This window comes from Homalodisca vitripennis, chromosome 3 (assembly GCF_021130785.1).
Source record: "Homalodisca vitripennis isolate AUS2020 chromosome 3, UT_GWSS_2.1, whole genome shotgun sequence".
NCBI lineage: Eukaryota > Metazoa > Arthropoda > Insecta > Hemiptera > Cicadellidae > Homalodisca > Homalodisca vitripennis.
In genome coordinates, this window is record NC_060209.1 from 198,259,302 (window position 1) to 198,281,781 (window position 22,480).

The 22,480-nt window shown below is 33.4% G+C and overlaps 1 protein-coding gene across 1 annotated transcript; it reads left to right on the forward strand.

The window, feature by feature from the left end:
- The first annotated feature begins 2,602 nt into the window (after nucleotides 1-2,602).
- On the forward strand, nucleotides 2,603-11,874 carry LOC124358013 (WD repeat-containing protein 18). Its single transcript, XM_046810238.1, has 5 exons — nucleotides 2,603-2,776; nucleotides 5,645-5,705; nucleotides 7,672-7,938; nucleotides 8,194-8,454; nucleotides 10,978-11,874. The coding sequence occupies exons 2-5, from the start codon at nucleotides 5,658-5,660 to the stop codon at nucleotides 11,809-11,811; spliced, it is 1,410 nt and encodes a 469-aa protein (XP_046666194.1). The 5' UTR covers nucleotides 2,603-2,776; nucleotides 5,645-5,657; the 3' UTR covers nucleotides 11,812-11,874.
- Nucleotides 11,875-22,480: the final 10,606 nt, after the last annotated feature.

A 22,480-nucleotide genomic window follows, 5' to 3' on the forward strand; every position in this document is an offset into this window, starting at 1 on the left:
TAGGTCAAATATCAGGAAGATTCAGTTTCCTTCACAATCCTTCCATCGTCAAAAACAAACTTCAAACAAAAAAGTACTGACCAGTGTTTTGTCTTGTAATGTTTCAAGATGACGGAAACATCGTAAATCTTAGGATACTCCTAAATAATTGAACACATTACAAGTATATTTATATGCAAATCTCTAGAATTATTTTGCTATCAGTGTTGTGCAAAGTAAAGTCGGAACTGAACTCGTATAATGCATCTTTAGTTTCAAATTTCTAGATGACAGCCTTTGAGTGCAGGGCTTTTGCTCAGGTAACGTTCTGTGACCTGAGCAAGGCTTTCGACTGTGTTGATCACTCGGACCTATTAGAAAAACGTAATTTTTATGGTTTTCGGGGTAGCTCATTGAGGCTTTTCGAGTCCTATCTTAAAAATAGAAGGCAGGTGGTTTTTATCGATGGAGAATGGTCTCAAGAAGTTGTCCTAAAATATGGAGTGCCGCAGGTCTCGGTTTTGGGACCTTTGTTATTTTTAATAAGTATTAATGATTTGCCTGTAAATGTTATTAGTAGAACTTTCCTTTATGCTGATGACGCAACTTTCCTGAATGTCTCAAATGATATTGTAGAGCTGAATGATTTGGTGAGGAGCTCTTTAGAAGAGGCAGGGGTGTGGTATGGTTATCTCTTAAATAAAAGTAAAACTGAAAGTGTAATATTTAGCTTAAGGCCATACAATCAAGCACTTGTAGAGTTGGACACTGTTAATAATGTTAAGTTTCTTGGTATTTTTATTGATCACCAGTTGACCTGGGGAACACATATAGACCACATTAAAACTAGACTGTCTAGAGTTGTATTTCTATTGAGATGTTTGAAACATTGTGTAACCACAGATTATATTAGGATGGCATATTTCGCTTTCTTTCAGTCAATAATGAAATACTGTTTGCTTGTATGGGGTAACTCTCCAAGGATTGTTGAGATTTTGAAATTGCAGAAGAGGGTTATTAGAATAATTAATGGCTCAGCCCCATTAGATCATTGCAAGCCTATATTCATTAGTTTAAAAATTAATACTGTTGTCAATCTTTACATTTTTGAACTTGCTGCTTACTCCTTAAAAAAATTACCAGAAATGATACTTAATGAAGACCTACATCCATACAAAACACGTAATAAAGATAATATTAGTTTTCAACAATGCCGATTAAGTAAAATGTTAAATAGCCATTCCGTCATGTGCAAAAAAGTCTATAATAAGTTAAGTTATTTTGTTAAATTGTATAGTTTTAAGGTTTTTCTTAAAAAAACTCAATGACTGGCTGTTAGCAAATCCTTTTTATAACATTGAGGAATTCCTAGAACACCCTGGCATAACTCTGTAATATATTGCCCGTTTATCAATACATTTTTACTTGTTGATTCTTTAAATAGTTTATTTTTGTTCTTGTTTACTGTTCTTACTAATAGTCTTTATTTTTTTGTTAACTTGTTGAATTTTTTATGAAGTTATCTATTTATGTACCGTACTTATTTATTTATCTATCAATTTATTGTTATCAATTTTACATTGTTTTTACAATTGTTATATTCATTACATTACATGCAATACATGCATTGTTACTATTTTATACGGCTAAGTTTTTTTTTGACTGCTCTAGTATGACTAAGAACAATGTAACGTTCGATAATTCTGACATTGTCAATACATGTATATATGTCCATGACAATAAAGTATTATTATTATTATTACGTGAAATCTATTTTTCTTCCAAACTATCTTATGAGAACAATGCTGCTTATGGATTGGAACATCTATAGTATTTGCTTGAGTAAACAATATACCAAATAATAATCCGGCTATTATTTATTTCTGTATATTGAAGAAGATAAAATAATAATATGATTTGACTAATTCCAACTATTCTGATTATGGGCCTAAGCTTATAATAACCACAAGTCAACCACACTACAAATAAAAAACCTTCGACGTGGTAATAGAGTCAACATTGCTTAGATGATATAAGTGCATATTCAAAGTTAAAGCCTGGTTAATTGAAAGAAAATTTTACTCACTGAAGGAATATTTTGACATTGTTTAACTACCGTCATTATTGTATTAGTTTTAAACTTTTCCATTTATTATTTTGTTAATTTATTTAACGTTTTACCGTATGTATCATCAACTCAACGATGATTCGAATAAGTATCAAATAACTAGGGTGTTACTGTCAGCCACAGATGTCTATTAATTATATTTTTTAAATTCCTGGCGATTTAACATTGCTTGATTAAACTAGTGGGTCAGTTATTGAGAGAAAAAATGAACAGTTAACTAGTGGTTAAATAGCTACTTATTACTTTTAATTTAACACTGCTATATGAATCATTTTAATCTCCAGTGCAAAGTTGCACATTTTTTTTGTATGTTAATAGTTTTGTAATAGTTTTGTTTGTTTAAATTTTGGCTAAAGTACATATTTTTTTCTGAATTAAAATTAAAGCTGTTTAATGTATAGTAAGATTTGGGTACATAGTTTTGCTTGTTTATATTTGGGACAATGCCTCTTTTGTTGGTACCTGGTGGGTAATTGTGGGACATTTTAAATCCTTGTGTGGGTAATTTTGGCTTTTTACAGTGGCAACATCCTTACCGCATGTGTATGTGTATTACACGGTACTGCGGTTGAAACTGAAACGTGAAACTATGAAACTTCAACATAACCTATAAATATCATGTGGTCAATGTTGTTTATGAATTTTTAGGTTATACGTAAATTGCCAATAGTAAGTAATAATGTATTAAAATAATATTACACTATGAAAAATACTGTATAATTACGTATGGAGGAGTGCAAAAATCATTTAATGGCTATTGTAAATGTTTTAGCTAATGTTGTTGGGTAGAGTATGATAAGCAGACCCGGTTTTTATATCGAAATTATCAAACGATATTTCATTATTATACTCATTGATATATTCAACCAATAGCAATTAATTTGAATAATAACTAAATCATCTGCACCGACTGAACACACATTTCCATATTCTAAACACAATTTGTTTTATGAGTAACTTGTTTTAAATAAACAAAGATAGCCTAGTTAAATTTAGAAAACTAAGTTATACAAATTAACACTAAAAGTTGATTTACTGTTTCTCAGTTTCAAGATGTTTGTTCTCTTTGTTACATTTCCTAAGTGATATTTTCATGTCACCTGTCTTAATTTTTTGTTTGCTCTTAATGATTATGGTTTATACCTTTACATAATTGTTTAAACTATTTCTGTTAATTTGAAGCATGTGACTAGTTTAGTATTTTATATACGTTGATATTGATTGATAGTTCTGTTATTTGATATATAAAGTATCGATTATCATACTCTGCCCTTTTATTAACACAGTAGGGCTAGACTATAATATAGACAAAAATATTTTAGTATAAAAAGTTATATTACTTTCATTGAAAATATTTAACCCACCTCCAGTAATTTTTTTTTGCAAACAAAGAATAATATTTGCATTTAAAGTAGGCCATAACAAAATTTTATCCATACATTACCGCATATATATTTTATACAAAATTATGTCAGTTAACACTACAGAAATGACAAAAGACCACAAAATGTTGTCGATTAACACTAAAAGGGTTAATGTAGCCTATACTGCATGTATTCCTGAACATAGGTGATTCTAGAGGGTTTAAATATAAAATAAATATGCTATTTAATATTCAAAATGGGAATGTAATTTGTGGTTTTGTATACTATGATGCTTTTTGTTATTAGTTGTGGACGGAGTACAATAAGCAGGGATGGTTTTTTTTTGTATAGATTAATTTAATCATCAAAACATAATATTCAATGTTTCAACAGTCATCAATAACAATCGTATGTTTGAAATTTAAATAATTAATTTAACATTGAAAACATAAATAATTACGCATGTTTCGTATTTTCTATTATAAATGTGTTATGTTGTTATCATTTCGTTATTATTTATGAGTTTTTCTTATTTCCAGTTCTAATGGTTTGTTTGATCATTATAGCTCCTTTATTATCTATGAGATTGTCACTGTGTGTATTAAATTAACTATTTTAATTTCAAATATGATTGTTATTGTGACTATAGATATGTTGATAGACTTGTATTCGATATATGAATGTTAAGTATCAATGATTATATTAATCAATATAAAAACCGTGTCCGTTTATCATACTCTATCCAACATAAAGAATACAGAAATGATAACAAAGTATAGAGCCAGAAGAGAAAATGTGTGGAGCTAACTTACTTATGTTTTCTCCTGGGTAGCAACGATTAACCACTTTCCAGAAATGGTTGAAAACATCCTCTCCAGAAAACCATACTTCTTGTCACAGAGACGATCTATAAGCAGGTTGGCTGATATGGCACATTTTAAACTTCGTTTTACGGCTTTCCACAAGCTTTTGATTCTTTAAAAGAAATGCTTTTGGTAACTCTCTGCAATTCAAGTTTTAATATATACTAAAAAGTGAATGTTTTAAATTACATGTGAGATGAAAACAGGTGTCGGAAATGTGAAATAACCTAAAAATGAATCAATCACCTGAATGCTATCTGTCAAAGCGCAAACTCAGCTCTTTGTTTTATCATCAGAACATATAAAAATGAGTTTTCTCCTGTAGCATTGAGGACTTTGTATCTACAACTAGTTCGACCCCTCTAGGAGTACCGTTCTCTGGTCTGATCACCCTACCATTTGGGTCAGATTGATCAACTTGAAAGTGTGTGCTGCTCAGTTTGCTGCATAATTAGTCCATATGTTTAGCCCAAGAAATAAGGTCTTTCAGTAAGATGTTAAGTTGACAACATAATGTAAATTAGAAAGAGTATAGATGCCATCTCTCTTACTCCCAAAGTTTATTTGTATGGTTTTGTTTTTAATTAGAACAAGTTTACAGATCTGTCAAGTTAGATGGTGTTTGCGTGTCGTCTTAAAGTCTTTACCTACAAATAATAAGTTTTTAAGGCGATTTGCCTTTATCTTATCTTCTTTTAGTCTGTGAAACAAGTTCTTTGTGATCTGAAATAGCTGTATGAATTATCTGAACATTAATATCATCCCTGAAGACTGAGGATATGCAAAATATATCGATGGAAGAGTTTCTGTCACAGGTAATTCTTGTAGGCAACAGCAAAATCCTTTTAATATCAAAACTAATGAAGAACTCATTTAGTGTTTTTGAACCGTTAGAAGTTTGAGGAAATCAACATTAAAATCTCCAACGAGTGTGTTGTATTAGAGGGAGGTATGGAGGTGAATGTCTGGAAGCCAAGATAAAAAGATTCTTTATCTTGGCTGTGAGGTCTGTAACCACCAGCATGTACAGATGTTCCTTCTTATTAACTTTGATTGCATTGCAACTGCAGAAATTTCACATACCAAGGGAATGCTAAAATATGGAATTTTGGTTTATTCAAACACATCAGAAGAGAGTTTTAATACCATAAGACTGTTATGTTATGTATAAAGACTTTTAATATGTTTTTTATTTGTATATACTTTCAATGAAGCCTATATTAATTTTGAATTTTGCACAGTCCAATTTGATGTGCATATTTTGTGTAAATTTTGTAATCACATTGTTTGATGTCTAGGAATTGTTTCAGGTTAGCTGTTAGGATGGCGGCTGTTGAAGAAATAGCCATTACCAGCTGTTTAAACGATATTGTAAGTAAATTATTACAATTCATAAACATATTGTTGAGTTCTAAATTGATGGTGAAAGTTGGTTTCTCTCTCAGTTTATTGTAAGTTATTGGTATGTGATGATTTAAATCTTGTTGTATAGAAATATCTTTTGATTTTGTGGGTAATTAATTAAGATGACATCACCTCTAATCGAAAATCAGGATAATCGATCATAAGATACTACTTAAATATTTATACAAATACTATGATCTACTCCTAATAGCCAAGGAGCTAGCTAATGTAGAGTATGCATGGAAAGTGTCAGAGATTGTGACTTTTTGGAAAAACAAATTGTTATATTGTTTCGATTGGTTAATAATGAATTCTGTTCTTTACGACTTTTATCAAAAGTAAGGAAATGTGGGCTATTTTTACTCAAAAAGTAATGCAACTAATTTTTGTACAGAACATTTATTTTAGCTTAGGTATTTAATTTTTTATTATTTAAAAAAAAGTAACATTGTGTAGTAAGTGAGATATAGCCGTTTTCCCGATTTACTTTTTTCCCTGTCCTACTTTGTTGACCACCTATGAAGCAACTACAGGCAGTCATTTTTATACTCACAAAAGTTCCTTTTACCATAACCAAAATTAAAAATCTACTTTTTCCATACACACTCATTGGTAGGTAACTCCTGGATTCCAATCTGATTTTAGACAAGTACTTATAACCTTATGGTAATTATTGAAATCAGTACAAGCTATCTAAGCTATTGGGATGATGTCTGGTCAAGTAACTTAGTCACATGGTGGTGTCTTTACCAGTAACATAGATTTTTGTTTCTATAGCAATAATGTAGTCAGACGGTGGTATCTGTAACTGTAATCTAGTCAGACGGTGGTGTACCAGTAACATAGTGACACTGTGGTGTCTGTACCTGTAACCTAGCCAGATGATGGTTATACCCATAACCTAGAGTATTCAGATGGATTATCTGTATCAATTAACCTAGTTAGACGGTGACGTCTGTATCACTAACCTAGTTAGATGGTAGTGTTTGTACCAGTAACATAGATAAACTATGGTGTCTGTACCACCAACCTAGTCAGATGGTGGTGTCTGTACCACCAACCTAGTTAGATGGTGGTGTTTGTACCAATAACCTAGATAAACTAAGGTGTGTACCACCAACCTAGTCAGATGGTGGTGTATGTACGAGTAATCTAGTCAGGTGTAATGTCTTTATCAATAATCTAATCAGCTGGTGGTGTTTTAGTCTGCATCAGTCCGAAGATCCCCGATCCTCTTTACAAGCTAAATATTAAATCAACTTAGCTGTTATATCTTGATATACTTTTTAACCCTGGTAACTCCAGTGACTTCTAATACTGCACATCAAGTAAAGGTATTCCTTATACATAAAATGGCTATGGTAGGAAAGGATGTTGAGTTTAGCCGCAGTTCACCTTTCTCTTAGTACAGCGTCTGGACTCTGATGGCGTCACAGTCATGACTCCTGGAATCTGGAGTCATGTTCGTCTGAAGAGATTAAACAAAGTCGGTGAAGAAGAAGCTCAAAACAAAGTCTTTACATTGTTTCGACATCTAGTCTAAAAAATATAAAAGTACAGTGTAATATAGGTGAAAAGATATTGTTATTCAGGTTGCACAATTGAGTGCACTACTATGTTTCTGACACAATCTTTAAGCATGGTGGAGCATTCAAGTTTTCTAAGCATAAAGTAGCTATGGTGGGATGAGTTGAATCAGTATGGATGTTGAGTTTAGCTCCAGTTCACTTTCCTCTTAGTGCAACGTTTAGAATACAGATTCTAGGAGTCAAGTCTGTGACAGCGTCAGATTCCAAACGCTACACTAAGATGCAATTGAACTGGAACTAAACTCAACATCATATTTTATTCCTTATTCTGTCTTTCTAATGAATACTGTTCCGCAGTTCTGGTTATGATCGGTACATCTGACGTAGTCATGCAACTGTTACAGACAGCATGGGATGTACAGACAGGAAACGCTCTGATGGTCTACAAGGGGGACAGCGCTGTGGCACCAGGAGGCTTGAGTGTCCTGGCTGCGCAGTACGTAGTGGCAGCCCTGCAGCAGAAACCCCTGCTGCGGGTGTGGCCAGTCAACAGTCAGCAGCCACTCAGCACTCCACGGTTCGTCTGTCCCGGCCGTGTCAACCTCGCTCAAGCCAGCCCTGACGGCTGTTACATTGCTGTCACCATCTTAGAGAAGATACATGTCTATCAGGTTGTTATATTTAACTGTTTTAAGCAACCGGTATTGCACATTTTGACAATAGTGACTTAAAAAATGCAATACAAACCTGAGTTTGAGTTTATAAATGGAACTATAAAATTGTGTTAGAAGAATTTAATGAAATAGTCTCATGTTTGTTTTTTTGACAGAGATAGACATGAAAGAAGAAGCAATAAATTGATTTAACATAACTAGTTGTAGTTAGAATATATTTTACAATGCTGAAAATTAAATTTTGTTGGAAAGGTGGCATCTGGAAGGATAGTATGGTCAGGGGTGCACCATTTGCAGCCCATTAATGTGGTGAAGTGGTCTGTGGACGGTGGACTGGTGGTCTGCGGTGGTCAAGACGGACTGGTAACTGTGTGGGGATTGAGCCACACCACCACTGGCCCCACCAGTACTCCCACACCCCGCCTGGTACTGGCGGACCACTCGTTGCCAATCACGGATCTCACTGTGTCCAGTCCACGGCTAGTAACTGTATCAAGCGATCACACATGCAAGGTAATGTTGTGAACTCATAGTGTAGTGTAATACTTGAGTGACTGTTATTGTAGATAAAAGATTGTGAAATGAAATGAAAAATGACTTTATTAGAGGCGAAGTTAGGACTATAAAGTCCTCTCTACCACTTAACCTCATACAAATTAAACTAACATATATATGTATACATTTATAACTAAAACTTAGTCTATTTATTTACATTACGTATTAAATGAATCTTAAAATCAAAACAATCATCAATATTTAATGTAACTATATACAAATTTACAATAATATCGCAAGACACACACACTCGCATTCATTCAACTTGCATGCAATTGCCCTAAGTACCGCACACCAAAGCCGCCAACCGCTACACCCCCTGAGCCCCCAGCATCAAGGCCCTGACCTCCGCCCCAAAGCGAGCGCGCTTATTGTGTTGACAAAGTTTCAGTACAAAAACACTTTATTTCCAACCATCCGTAGCACATAGCAGTATTTATTTTTAAAATGTTATGTATATTGCAAATACATCGTGTATTTTTCAGAAAAAAGGTTTTTAACGATAACTTTTAATGATGGCATTCTATTACTAATCTCTGAAAGGTTTTAACATTACAAATAGAATTAGGTTATATGAAATTCACCATCATCATCAAAGACTATTGTATGAATCCATCGGTGAAAGCCATCTGCTGTGTAATACACTCATTGGTAAAAACTATCTGCTGTGTAATACATACATTGGTGTGACCATTTGCTGTGTAATAAATATATTGATAGACATCTCCTGTGTAGTATACACACATTGGTGAGTGCATCCACTGTATAATATACATTGATGATGAGACATCTGCTGTGTAATACATACACTGGTGTGAGCTTTTACTGTGTAATATATATACTCATGAGACATCTGCTGCGTAGTACATAAATTGGTGAGGACAATCTTGTGTAATACACAAATTATAATTGATAAAATTATTTAAAGGTGAATGATAGTGCTTGAATAGCTCTGGATATGTGTTAAGCTTGAGTAGAATATTCAGTTTTCTGTATATCAATACTTAAAATAAGAGATTTTAAAATATTACTCTCAGAGTTAATAAACAACTTAATAAACCATGTTTTCTGTAAACTGATAAACCAGGGAGTATAAATCACTAAACAATGCACACTTTCAGTAATTAAGAAAGTAATCAATATGAAGCGTTTGCAAAATTACTAATGTGGAAGAAACAGCTTTTGTGATTACAAGAATATTATTACATCATAAAACATTTTTTGACTAGTTTGGTTCTTCATGTATATATAGGACATGAAACATTCCTTGCCACCTACAGGTAAATGTAGAGAAACAATTTTAGAGAAATACTGGTACAGGTTCAGGCTGTACTGTACTGCACTCCTGAAAGTGTAAACAAAGTATAAAAATTACAACGCACATCAGACCATCTGGACCATTACTTATATTGGCCAAATTAATTGAAATATAAATCTTTCATCTGTAACGCCCTATGTTTTACACCAAAAAACTTAGAAATTATTTTTAACTCAGTTACATGCTCCCAAATGACATTTTTGAGCACTTGGGGTTGGTTTATGAAAATTTCTGATTGTAAACATATACAGTTTACTTCTCTTATCCTCCCCATCATGTCATCCCTAGTCACTGGTTTTTTGAGATAAACAAAGTTCTTAATCCTTCTCTACAGTAAGTAATCCATAGTTGATTAAATAGGATAGGTTACAGCATTATTTTTGTCCATCCGTTTTCTTGGAAACTGTTAGTCTATCGTAGCACAAAGAGACAGAAGAGAATGCTATAGAGGAGCACCATCTCGATGTAGATACACCCTTTCTTTGGCTATGTTAAGAAGAACCATAAACAAATCCGGTAAGTGATTAACCACAAATTCATTACACACATTACTTTTATTCAACGAGCCTTTGAAAAAGTGGGGACCAACAGTTTTAGTACGCTTTCAATGTCCCGTATCTCTGGTTATCTACTTAAAACATCCTTTGGGATTCTTGAAGAACAAATATCACCATTTACTTCACGGTTGCTGCAGAAGTTGCCTCATCAACGTCGAAAACCTTTTCCATGATCTTCCTTTATCTTCTCTATGGAGCATGCACAAAAGTTAATGGTGAAGATAGTCATCTTCAGATAGTTGTGGTGTCTGCCCCTTTTATTTTTTTGGCTGGTGGTCAGGCCTGTAACTGTACAGAGCCTTCTTCCTGGTCTTAGTTACAGCTGACTGCTTCATGTGCTCCTTCTAGAAGCTTCTGTATATTTTTGTCACAGTTCCTATAAGATAGTATGAGGTTTATAGCTAGCTTTCTTGGCTTCCAGAGTGGATATCTTGGAGCTAGCACTTAAAACCTGGCTTATCTGCTCCCGTAATGTTCCGGTGCCGTGAAGATGTTTCTAACCATATATGGCCTCCATAAGTTGTAGCTTAGCTTCTAGAGGCTAAGGCGTATGTGGGTACGGTTGACGATCCTGTCCTCAGTTGTAATGTATGTATGTTGTTCCAGATGTATGACTTGGAAGGTGGCTCTCTGCTGGTATCTGTGGTGGTGAACAGTTTACCAACATCAGTGGCCTTGTCGCCTCTAGAGACTGAGGTGTATGTTGGCACAGCTGATGGTCCTGTCCTCGTTATAAGTATGACCTCACCACCTCGCCAGTTGGAGTATCACCTGGATGCAGAGAACACCAAGGTATTATCAGGCCACTCGGCAGCTGTGCGCAGCCTCTCTGCCTCCCGCTGCGGTTCTCTGCTGCTGTCCGGGTCTGTGGACGGTTCTGTGAAGTTGTGGAACGTTGTCAGCGGCCATTGTGAGCTAGACCTCTCCCATCAAGGGCCTGTCACCAACGCTTTCTTTGCTCCCAAGGCACCTCAGATGTTCCACACCGAGCTGAAGCCTTCAGTCGTCCTCAGTGGCTTCCAGACTGCGAATAGTGAACAGACAGACTGTATCTCAGTGATCACGGAGAGACCCCTAGCTCTCTGTAGTGACAGAACACTTACCGTAGATACAACCCAGACAGACCCTTCCTCCGAGGCCAGGATCAAATCCATGCAGATGGAAATCGATCTGCTCCGGTCCATCAACTCCAATCTGTATAGGTTCTCCGTGAATAAAATAATAAGGAACAATAAAACTGTTTCCCCTGTTGCTCGAACTGTGGAAGGAACTGGACCAAATAAGACAAGCAAAAAGAAGAATAATTTAAAGAAAACATCCAAACATGGTTTTAATAGTCAGACAAAACATGTTGTTCCCGTTATTGGTTCAAGTGTTAATGGTATTTCAAAAAAGAAAAAGAAGAAAAAGAGAAAGAACAAGATTGAAATAACTAATTAAATTATATCATAAGTTACATTTTGCTGGACTTTATATGAAATATAGCCCATTTTCTTCTCGTTACTACCTTTGGAAATTTTTTTACCTGTACATAATCTTATTCCAATAAAAATTACAGTGGAAACAAATTTAGACTTTTAAAAATGACTGCTCCCTTCTTTTCTAATAATAGCAATGACCATTTAAGTACTTTAGGGAATTGTGATAACTTCAGGTTCATTTTATGAGGTTTCAAAGGTACTTTGCATTATACTGATCACATTTACTTCTGTTTGTTTTTGATTGGAAAATTTAAGAAACATATAGAACAAGAATAATCATTTTCTTACTTTGGTATTGTTGTCAACAGACAAAGGTCAGTCGGGAGGTAAGGTAGTTAGATTAGGTTTTAATTGTAGCTTAAGGATTCAGCTTCCAGCGAGTTAACCTAAACGCATTGCACACCCTAGTTCTGTCTCCCCAGAGCGATTGCATCATGTAACCTTGAATTTTCAATTCAGTGGTGAGTTTTAAACTGTGCAAGTATTTCCTTAAATGACCATGTCCAGTAATATGAGGTGAGATTTATTTCAGAAGGCATTTAATTAACCTCACCAGCCAGTTTGTAAACTGGGTGTTGGTGTCTCTTACGTGTTTCTTGACAAATGATTACCCAGAAAATTCTGCCATTGTGCGATGGTGTTTATCACTGAACCATTTCCTATTGCCTTGGTAAGAAATTGATTTTTATGTATTACAAGCTAATTCCGACCCAAGAAACTGCTTCTTTGAGCCATTTCATGCCTGATCATTGGCGTGCTTGTGCCGTTAAAAACCGGCACGTCCAGGAACCAAGTGGAGATCTGCTGAACTACGACTAGGTAGAATGGATAAGTCCTAAAGCATTCCAACCTTGAAGTAAATTTAGTTGAGTCAACAGCCTCAGGAGCGTCTTGGCTATCACATTTGCAGTCAATCCTGTTGACAACATTTCGTAGTTAGTTCTAGGGTAAGGCTATTGAGTACATCAGGTAAAAACCCACATACACACAACACATATGTGACAATCAGGTAGTTTGATTAGGTATATTTTTGGTCTATTTCCTGATGATCAGTGTATTTGACATAAGTATGAAGTTTTAGATACAGGTATGACAAGTTAAGATATGGGTTGGTAGGTTAAAATATGAGTAGGATAGGACATGTGCAGAAAATAGTTAATGGTTTGGTAATTTTTTTTTGTTTTTCAGCAAACTCGTAAGACAAGAACTAAAAGTAAGAGCAATTGGTTTAATGCATAGGTGCATTTTGAAGCTATCCAGTCCTTTTTTAAATTGATATGGATTGGGATAATTCTATAATTATAATTAGGAGACTAATAAATAAATTAGTCTTAGGTTGGTGTTTCTCTATCAATTATTTGTCTTAAATATTTTGTCAATTATTTGCGTTCAGTAATACTAAAGGCGATTTCATTATGGACAGCTGAGCTGTTTATCTTGTAATCTGTCATTGTTGACCTTGACTACACATAATGCTGAGAATACACTCTCCAATGTGAATTTTGAGTTAAGCTCCAGTTCACTCCTTAGTGCAGCGTTTGGAATCTGATGCTGCCACAGACTTCACTTCTGTAATCTGGAGTTAAGTTCTTCTGAAGAGACCCAAAAAAAGTCAGTGACAAAGAAGCTCAAAATGAACTCTTTACATCGTATCAACATCAGAGGCGCCTAGACAACAAAATATAATGTAATCTAGGTGAATAGGTTGATTCACATTGTATCAAACCTTCCCACCGTAACTATGTAATGTGTAGAACTCTGAAATATTTTCATTGTTACCAATAGAAATCACCAACATTTCATCTTGACATTTGTTTACTGGTAATGTTATTTATAGCTTGCATCGGTAAATTCTATTAACAAAATCTTAAAGGTAGCTTGGAAATGTACGCTGACGATTTACAAATTTACGCCCACTGTGGGGTTCGTGATATACAAATGACAATACGCAACATAAACTTTGACATTCAAAAACTTGTGGAATGGACAACGAAACACGGACTAAAGCTTAACGAAAACAAAACCCAAACAATTGTCATCTCTCACTTACGACTAAAGAACTATATAGACACAAATAATATGCCCAAAATTACTGTAAACAACGTTTCTATTCCGTACTGTGACAAAGTGAAAAATTTGGGTCTAACTATGAACACAACTCTTGGATGGTGTGATGCTGTTGTGGGCATCTGTAAGAAGGTGTTTGCTTCAGTTCACTCACTAAAGTGGATGCAGCACTTCTTGCCAGAACGTGTGAAACTTTTACTGGTAAAAAACACTGATTTTTCCTCATTTTTCATATTGTAACTCTATAATTAATGATATGACTGTGGATCTGGCTAACAAATTGCAGCGATGCCAAAATTACTGTTTACGTTTTGTATTTGATCTAAGACGTGACAATCATATAACGCATATCTATATTCAAAATTCCATTCTAAAATTGGCCGATACAAGGTTATTAAAAATTCTTATTTTGGTGTATTCTAGTCTTAACTCTGGAGAGCCTATATATCTGGCTGACAAATTCAAATTTATCTCTGAAACAAGCGCAAGAGAGACAAGAATGGCCTCATCAATGCTTCTTATTCCCCGCCATCGAACCTCAACTTACAACAAATCATTTGTCGTTACTGCTTGTCGAGCTTGGAATTCCCTTCCTAACCATATTAAGTCAGTAGGGAGTCGAAATCGGTTTGCAGCCTTACTGAAAGCTAAATTGCTAGAAACGATGTCAGCGACGGGTTAGTTGGGGTAGGTTTTGTAGGACGGATAGGGTGCTAGTGAATGTGTGTATGAATTTTTTGTATGAATGTATTTATACCAAATTCTTAAAGATACCTTTATTATATAATTTTGTTTTATTTTAAATGTACAGTAGTAGTTTTATTTGACTTAAGTTCTATATTATTATATTAGGGTTAATTGTAAGACAGGGCCTTATGGCCCTAAATTCGCCCTTTTGTATATTTAATACAAATAAAGTCATTTGAATTTGAAATTAAATAACAAAAACTATTGAATGTGCATACTGATATTTTGAGATAGCTTACAGCTAATTCCTCCAACAGTTGTGTTCAGTCAGTTTTGTCCTGAGGGTTGACACAATACCATTTCAAGAATTGTTTGTGCAATTCATAAAAAAAAACCAGTAAATGATTCTATTAAAGGCCATGGCCTGATGTTTTCAAGCCGAGCTGCAAAATGCAATATACAATTTCTTTGTCATCTGTGATGTAGGTCTGCATCATTGTTGTTGAAAAAATAGTATTATGTTCACTCAGGGGCCTTTGCGTACCTTACTAAACCTCCTTATAAACCTTTTTTATAGCCAATTTCGACTCCATTATTCCAGAATTCCTTAATAGAGGGATTCTTCATGTAATTGGCAATATTATTATATGAAATTACACCATTAACTTAAGAGGATAAGAATTACTTAGTAAAATAATGATATTATTGTGATGCTATAGCACCATGGTACCCTTATCTTCATTAATTATTTTATTAGATTTCTGTAAACTATTTTCCCATGAGAAATAGGACATTGGAAGTTTCCTACAGGAAACCGATAATGCGTAATCACTGGCGATACACTAAAAGTAGCACAATGATGTAGGTCATATAACGAGCCAATCCTGGTTCGCCATTTCAGAGTAATACCATTTATGGTAATGAAGTTCTTATTAGATATCGAACAACGAATAGAAATTAACTAGATCAAGTGGAGTAGGGAGAATCCAGTGACTCCTCAGTTGTAGAATTTTTCTTCAGTCTCTTCCTGGTCCTGATGCTCAGCAGACCGATGAGATACACAGTAAGTAGCCCCTCTCCCTTATCTATGCGCTAGCCGTTTGTTAACGTTTTGCTAAGAATCCAAACCTTCCAAATTATAAATGAACTAAATCTAAATTTCATTTCTTGATTCTAATTCCTCCTCCTCTTACAGTAAATACTTAAATGAGTAGACTTTCACACAAGGATTGAGTATTCTGACAAAAATTGTAGTTTAATATGAAATTATTGTGAGTTTGTGTTTGCTAATTTCAATAAATGTTTTGCTTGTAATTTGAGTGTCTTTAGTAACGTACCCTACGTCCGTCGTGATCTAGTACGGCACGACATTATTATTTTTAAAAGATAACAAATAAACAGTATAACAAAATCCAAATAAATTAAAATATATACGCATAAACACAGACATACATATATAAAACCAACAATAAACTTAAAAGACTTGTAACAGTTATCGGTAAGACTAAATATATATAAGAAACAACCTAGATTAAATTATTATTAATATATTAATACTTGAACAAAATCAACAATAATAAAAGATATAAACTACTTTTAACATTTCATATGACTTGTATCACTTATCAGATATTGATCTACAGAATTAAAAGTTTTCTCTTTAAGCGAAGTACTTAAAACATTTTTGAATTTAATCAAACTTCAGGCACTTATGAAAAAAGTTTATTTCCACGTATAAATGACTGTTTGGTGTTCCAGCCTCACATTTAAAATGTTTATCATACCCTTACTTACACCTAGTTGAATATCTATGCATATGCTGTCTTAGTTACACCTAAGTTATCCTTTACTCTCTTATATCATATGCTGTCATAAGCATACCCAGAATTTAAATTTTCGTAATAAATATATAACTAGCTAACTTTTTTTATCAACAGTCTGAGGAAATCCCAGCTTAACCTACTATCTAAATGTATTCCCAACAAATTAATAGAATTAAAATTATTATAAATATTTATATCTAGAGAGAAACATTTTTGTTCGTATTTACAACATGAGAATTGGCTTTGTACCATTCTTTAGTCTTTTCTACTGCCCTACTCTGATCTGACATTAAGTGGGCCAGTGGGCCATTAATTGCAGGACTTTGTTAGTTCTGCAATGTTCTCAATGACATCATTAAAAATCTGCATTGGGTTTGATTATGTAAGTAGCCACAAACATTCTACCAAGCCGGTCCCTGATGTGTTCACCACAGCCTCTCCCATGATTACTATCTACTACAAACAGGATTTTATTTTTTTTTATTGTTCCAGATTCCATTTTAGGTGGTGACACATGCATATTTTGTTTAACAGCGTGTGTAGCAGCAGTATGGTGTCGATTTTTACTTTTCTTTTTATTTTGTCATTTAGATTTAAAATAATTGATGTACCATTGATTACTGTCTTCCTATTTTGATTTTTAGCAGTAGCTAAAATGATGAGATGAACTAAAATGAATATAGAGATGACACAGTTAATTAATGTGTCATCTCCATATTCATTCTCATCAGTCTCCTTACCTGACAATACTTCAAAGTGATTGTTTGTATCAATCCAACTACCAGTGGTTTGGATTTTTGGAAGTACAGATTTTTTGATGTGCAACAGGAACTTTTTGCCACTTATTTTGGTCAATAAGTATGTTTTGTATAGTCTCTATGTTCAGTTTAAAGTTGGAAAACACTGAATACATCGAGATTTGTTTACACCCTTCAGTTCACTTTGCAGAACTTTTTATTTTTTCTGCAGCAAGTTCTAGAAGTCTTATACTGTAGAGGATATCATATTTTTAGTTTCATTGTTGAGTATTTCACATTTTGTACAGGTCGATTCTTTTCGTTTTTCAATTATTCCATAGTTTGCTTGGCCTTCTTGTAATATGAGCTCCATAATTAGTTTTTTCTCTTCTTCCAATTTGTTTCTTAAAGTATTTATAACTAAAAGTTATTATTTTTTCCAACATTATTTCAATTTCGTCTTCCTTTTGCTTTATTTTGACTTCAAGTTGCAGTTCTTAGACAGATTTGGCATTGCTGGTTTCATGAAGTACCTGATTTAGCTCTTCGTTCTCTGTTAAAAGAGCTTGTCCAATTTCTGCTGCCAGTGTTAGGGAATCCTCTAAATTACTAGGTCACTCTTTATGCTTGTCACATACAACCCTTTCATCTCGTTTTCCCTCAACACAATTCTGCTTGCAATTAGGACATTTCCATGATCTACAATCTTCTGCGGACAAATTTTTAACATTACTGTGTATTAAATTTACACATTTTTAATGATTCCATGATTTACAAGTATTACAAAATATAGCTGATGTGCTTGCACATTTTTCACAAGGGTATTTATTATGATAAGACGTATTGTTCCTTTCTTTGTAAATTAATAAAATTTGTAATATAAACAGATAAAAAAAGTAATTAAGGCTCTTATAAGTAGTTATTAAAAAAATAAATACATTTAAGAAATCAATTTTGAATAAATTTTAAAATTAAAAAATACAAAAATTGTAAGCTATAGAAGATACAACTCCCACTGATTACTTTTATTATTATAAAAGGTAACTTAATAATAATTACAATGCATACACACAAAACATTTAATATAATAATAATTAAAATATAGATTCACTAATTAAATTAAATAGCAGTCAGATAAAAGATTACAATAAAAGCATTATTATGTTCAAATAGGATTACTAATAAATATAAGAATTGAGGTTGCACAAAGTAAATGCCACTAGTGGGAATTGAACCAGGATCTGTCATATTAGAAGTCGGTCACCTTATCAGATGAGCCATTTAGTAGTGATAATGATTGAACTTGACATTCAGTTTGGAGAAGTGGCAAGAGAAAAAGAGTTTACTTATTAAGACAGCCACTGGACTTTTCAAAATGTTATTGTTAGCTGATATCTATCAACTTTCAAATGCAACTGTTAATTTTCAAACTAAAGAGATTATGTGATAAAGTCAATAAATTAAGTTTTTAGCAATAAGAGTGAGGTTATGTTATGAGAAGATAGTAAAACTTAAAAACTTCAATTAAAATATAGTCTTACAGTCTTCAAGAATGTCACTATAGTAAAATTTTCACAAAAACATGGAATTAAAAACCAATAAAAAACCGAAACTTTGTATGATTTACTTTAAATTTGACACAACATTGTAGAGCTTGTCAGTTCAGGGTTACCTCAGTGATTCTTATCAATGATTGAACGCGTGTACAAACACTAAGTCTACTGTTCAATGTGCGTGATTCCTATCTGAGTTATCTTTTAGTTAGTGATAGTGTGAGTTATCTTTTAACAATGACTCCTTAAAAGTGGGCTTGAATAGGTTATAATATTGAATATAGATGCCAACTTACAGCGTGGCTTCACGTCACATGTACACACACACAAAGCAATGTCATTTCATGATTTATGAATACAAAAGAAGAGAGCATATGCCTTGAATATGTTAGACACAAACTTACACCGTGGCTTTCACGTCATATGTACATACAAAGCAGTGGTATTTCTCGATTATAAACACAAAATTTTGAGATCCCCAACTTCCCTGCATAATATTCTCTTAATAACTACTGTAAAAACTATTCCAGTCTAGGTTATGAGTATCATGGGAACCTGGTAGTTTGAATTTTTATAGTATTATCAATCCAAAGCATCTTAAGTAGTATAGTGCTAGACTCCTAAGAACATCCTAGAACTCCTAAGAACATCCTAGAACTCCTAAGAACATTTGTATTATGAAAAATATTGTTGAACCTCAACTCTAAAGAGGTTATGCTCGCAAGATTCTTCATAATCTTTAGTTATTGCAGAGTAGTAAATCTTTAGTATAAATTTAGTAGTAAAACTATTGGCCATAAGTCCTGTCAGAAAACTTCAATTGTATCTTCTTGAAGTGAATTTAGTTACACTCATAGATATGGCTTGTACCATCCAGTAAACAACGGTTTGGAATACAAGAGATACGAGTGCCACATAATCCCTTGAGTCTCCAAGCTCAAGGGGTAGGGGAAGTCGTGCACCGGCTACCAAATCATACAGCCGCGTTATATTTATTTATTTCTTTTGCATTAGATCTAAAAACAGGATGCACATTTATATACATCTCTGGCCTAATTATTTTATACTCCTAAACTCACTTCACCAATAATTTTACTTTAAAAAGGGTTTGACAAAAAGGTTGGACAAATGAAAAATAATTGTTTTCCGATTTCCACTTCTTTTAGCAGCCAGATGCCATTTTTTATTTTAATCAAAACAATTTTATCTTTGTTGTTTATCTTTACGATTGTTACAAAACTTGGTAAACGGGTCCACCACACAAAATATTTTCAAATTGGCGCCCCTTTAATTTTTGTTTTATGAAATATCTTATAAATCACTGTTTTTATCACAATTTTATAAGACACAAAAACGATTTTAAATAACTTTTCCTTTCCATGGATACCTTATTTGTAAAAATCGGTTAAGAAATAACTAATTTATGGAAGGTTTCATAATTATTACACATGCAAACCAAATGGTCCATAATTTGACAGTTGTACTGTTATTTAAATCAGCTGTTGCTGTAATGAAAATGCAACTCTGAAACTGACTACTGAACCCTTAGCATCTAATAAATCTAGACACAACCGAATAAACACGTTTGTAACATCAGTTTGCAATTGGTAGAATTATGGACAATAACTATTTATTAAATGTTAAAGGTTCAATAGTCTGTTTCAGTTGTATAAACTATCCATTCCTTTACTTTACATTATATTTTCCCAAAATGCCCAGTATCTTGTGTAATCGTTTTGAACTTTTCGAACAATTTTGGCCATTTCTTCGAAACTCAATAAAATTCGATAGAACTATCGGCAAATTCCGAGCATCACGAGCAGGGCCGCAGTTAGAGGAGGTCTTGGGGGGGGATCGTTTGCCCCGGGCGACCAAATGCAGGGGCGGAAAAATGATAGAAGATGGAGTGGTTGCGTTACAACTGCTGTTGATGCATAGTTTAGTCAGTCTCCGCGCTAACCTCTTTACTACCGGGTCAAAAAGTATAGGTATCCGTGCTTGTGGACGTTAATTGTAAAATAACTATAATAATAAAGTACAATTACGGGAATTAATTAAAATTTAGCTTCTTTACTTCTGCATTTATACATATAAAACAAATTATTTACAAATAATAACTTCCAGTTATACCAGTAAAAATGAAAAAGATGTACCGGTTTTTGGTGATTTCAAACAAAACTGGACCTTTAAAAATGCGTAACTCTGAAACGTGGAGATTCGTTAAGACCAAATTTTCATAAGTTATAGGTGGAAGGTACTGTTTTTATTATGTAATTTTAGAATTACATGACAACTATTATTATTAGATTGCCATCTTAACTTTTACTCTTGACCGTGTGGTCCAAAAAGTTCTTTGGTTCAAAAATACATTTTGAAGTCAACATTGATTCTTTCTACTGTCAAGATGACTTGTGTTTCAAATATTATACTTGTCTTCTCATCCATACAAATTGTTGCTAGTAATATATTGTTATTGTACATGTTGCAACAACAAAAACATGTCATGCCAATCATGTCATGTCATTGTCATGTTGTTGTTATTGTGTTGTTGTTGTATTGTTGTTATATTTAAAGTCTAACATAAAGAGTGTGTACTACGTTCTTTAAGTTACTTCAAATTTTCAACTTAAATTATTAGCTAAGCCTATCATTTGTGGGGTTGGTAAAATTTCATTTTTGCCTGTCTGGATGATATCTCGAAAACGAACTGACCAATAGACTTGAAATTTTGCACGAAGCTCAATTTAAATATTAGCAACATTGAGTTCGGTGATGGTGTATGTCAACCCATGCGATTGGCTGAGCGTTAGCGAATATTTTTACATTGGTCTTATGTGTAACCATGATGACAACTAGAAAATAGCGTAATAAATAAACTTTCAAAACACATTTTTTATAAGTTGTTAAACAGTGAAATTTTTATTCATAGAGTAAAAGGAAAATATAGTAAACTGTAGTCAATGTCAAAAATCTCAAAACAAACTGTGTACATTTTTATAAGTTGTTAAACAGTGAAATTTTTATTCATAGAGTAAAAGGAAAATATAGTAGACTGTAGTCAATGTCAAAAATCTCAAAACAAACTGTGTACATTTTTATAAGTTGTTAAACAGTGAAATTTTTATTCATAGAGTAAAAGGAAAATATAGTAGACTGTAGTCAATGTCAAAAAATCTCAAAACAAACTGTGTACATTTTTATAAGTTGTTAAACAGTGAAATTTTTATTCATAGAGTAAAAGGAAAATATAGTAGACTGTAGTCAATGTCAAAAATCTCAAAACAAACTGTGTACATTTTTATAAGTTGTTAAACAGTGAAATTTTTATTCATAGAGTAAAAGGAAAATATAGTAGACTGTAGTCAATGTCGAAAATCAGTGACAATATTTCATTCACTTCAACGCTCTCTTGCGTTGTATTACGATCGCTAGCTTACCGGAACTTACTGAACAAAAAATGTGAAAATTCTGCCGCTTTGTGCTAAAATACTCAAAAGAGAAAATGTCTGACCACGTAAACCAAAATGGCTACACTGAGAAAAATCAATCGCCTATGTACTAAAAATCGAATTAGGGCTCTCGTTCTCACAAACATCGCTTCCTTTTGGGGGGCAGAACAAAAACCGATCTTCATAATGACATGAAATGTTCACAGTGTCAAATAAAGTCTGTTCTTTCTAATATTATAGTTTTTGTAGGTCCACGGTAAGAAACCTGTTAGAAAATAGAGTTAATACCAAAGTATCGGCCTTTATTTATAT

Bases quoted from the DNA above. Each gene is read 5' to 3' on its own strand.
- LOC124358013 (XM_046810238.1), top strand. From the start codon at position 5,658: ATGGCGGCTGTTGAAGAAATAGCCATTACCAGCTGTTTAAACGATATT. The intron at 7,939-8,193 runs GTTGTTATATTT...TTTGTTGGAAAG, and splicing joins AGAAGATACATGTCTATCAG to GTGGCATCTGGAAGGATAGT. The intron at 8,455-10,977 runs GTAATGTTGTGA...ATGTTGTTCCAG, and splicing joins CAAGCGATCACACATGCAAG to ATGTATGACTTGGAAGGTGG.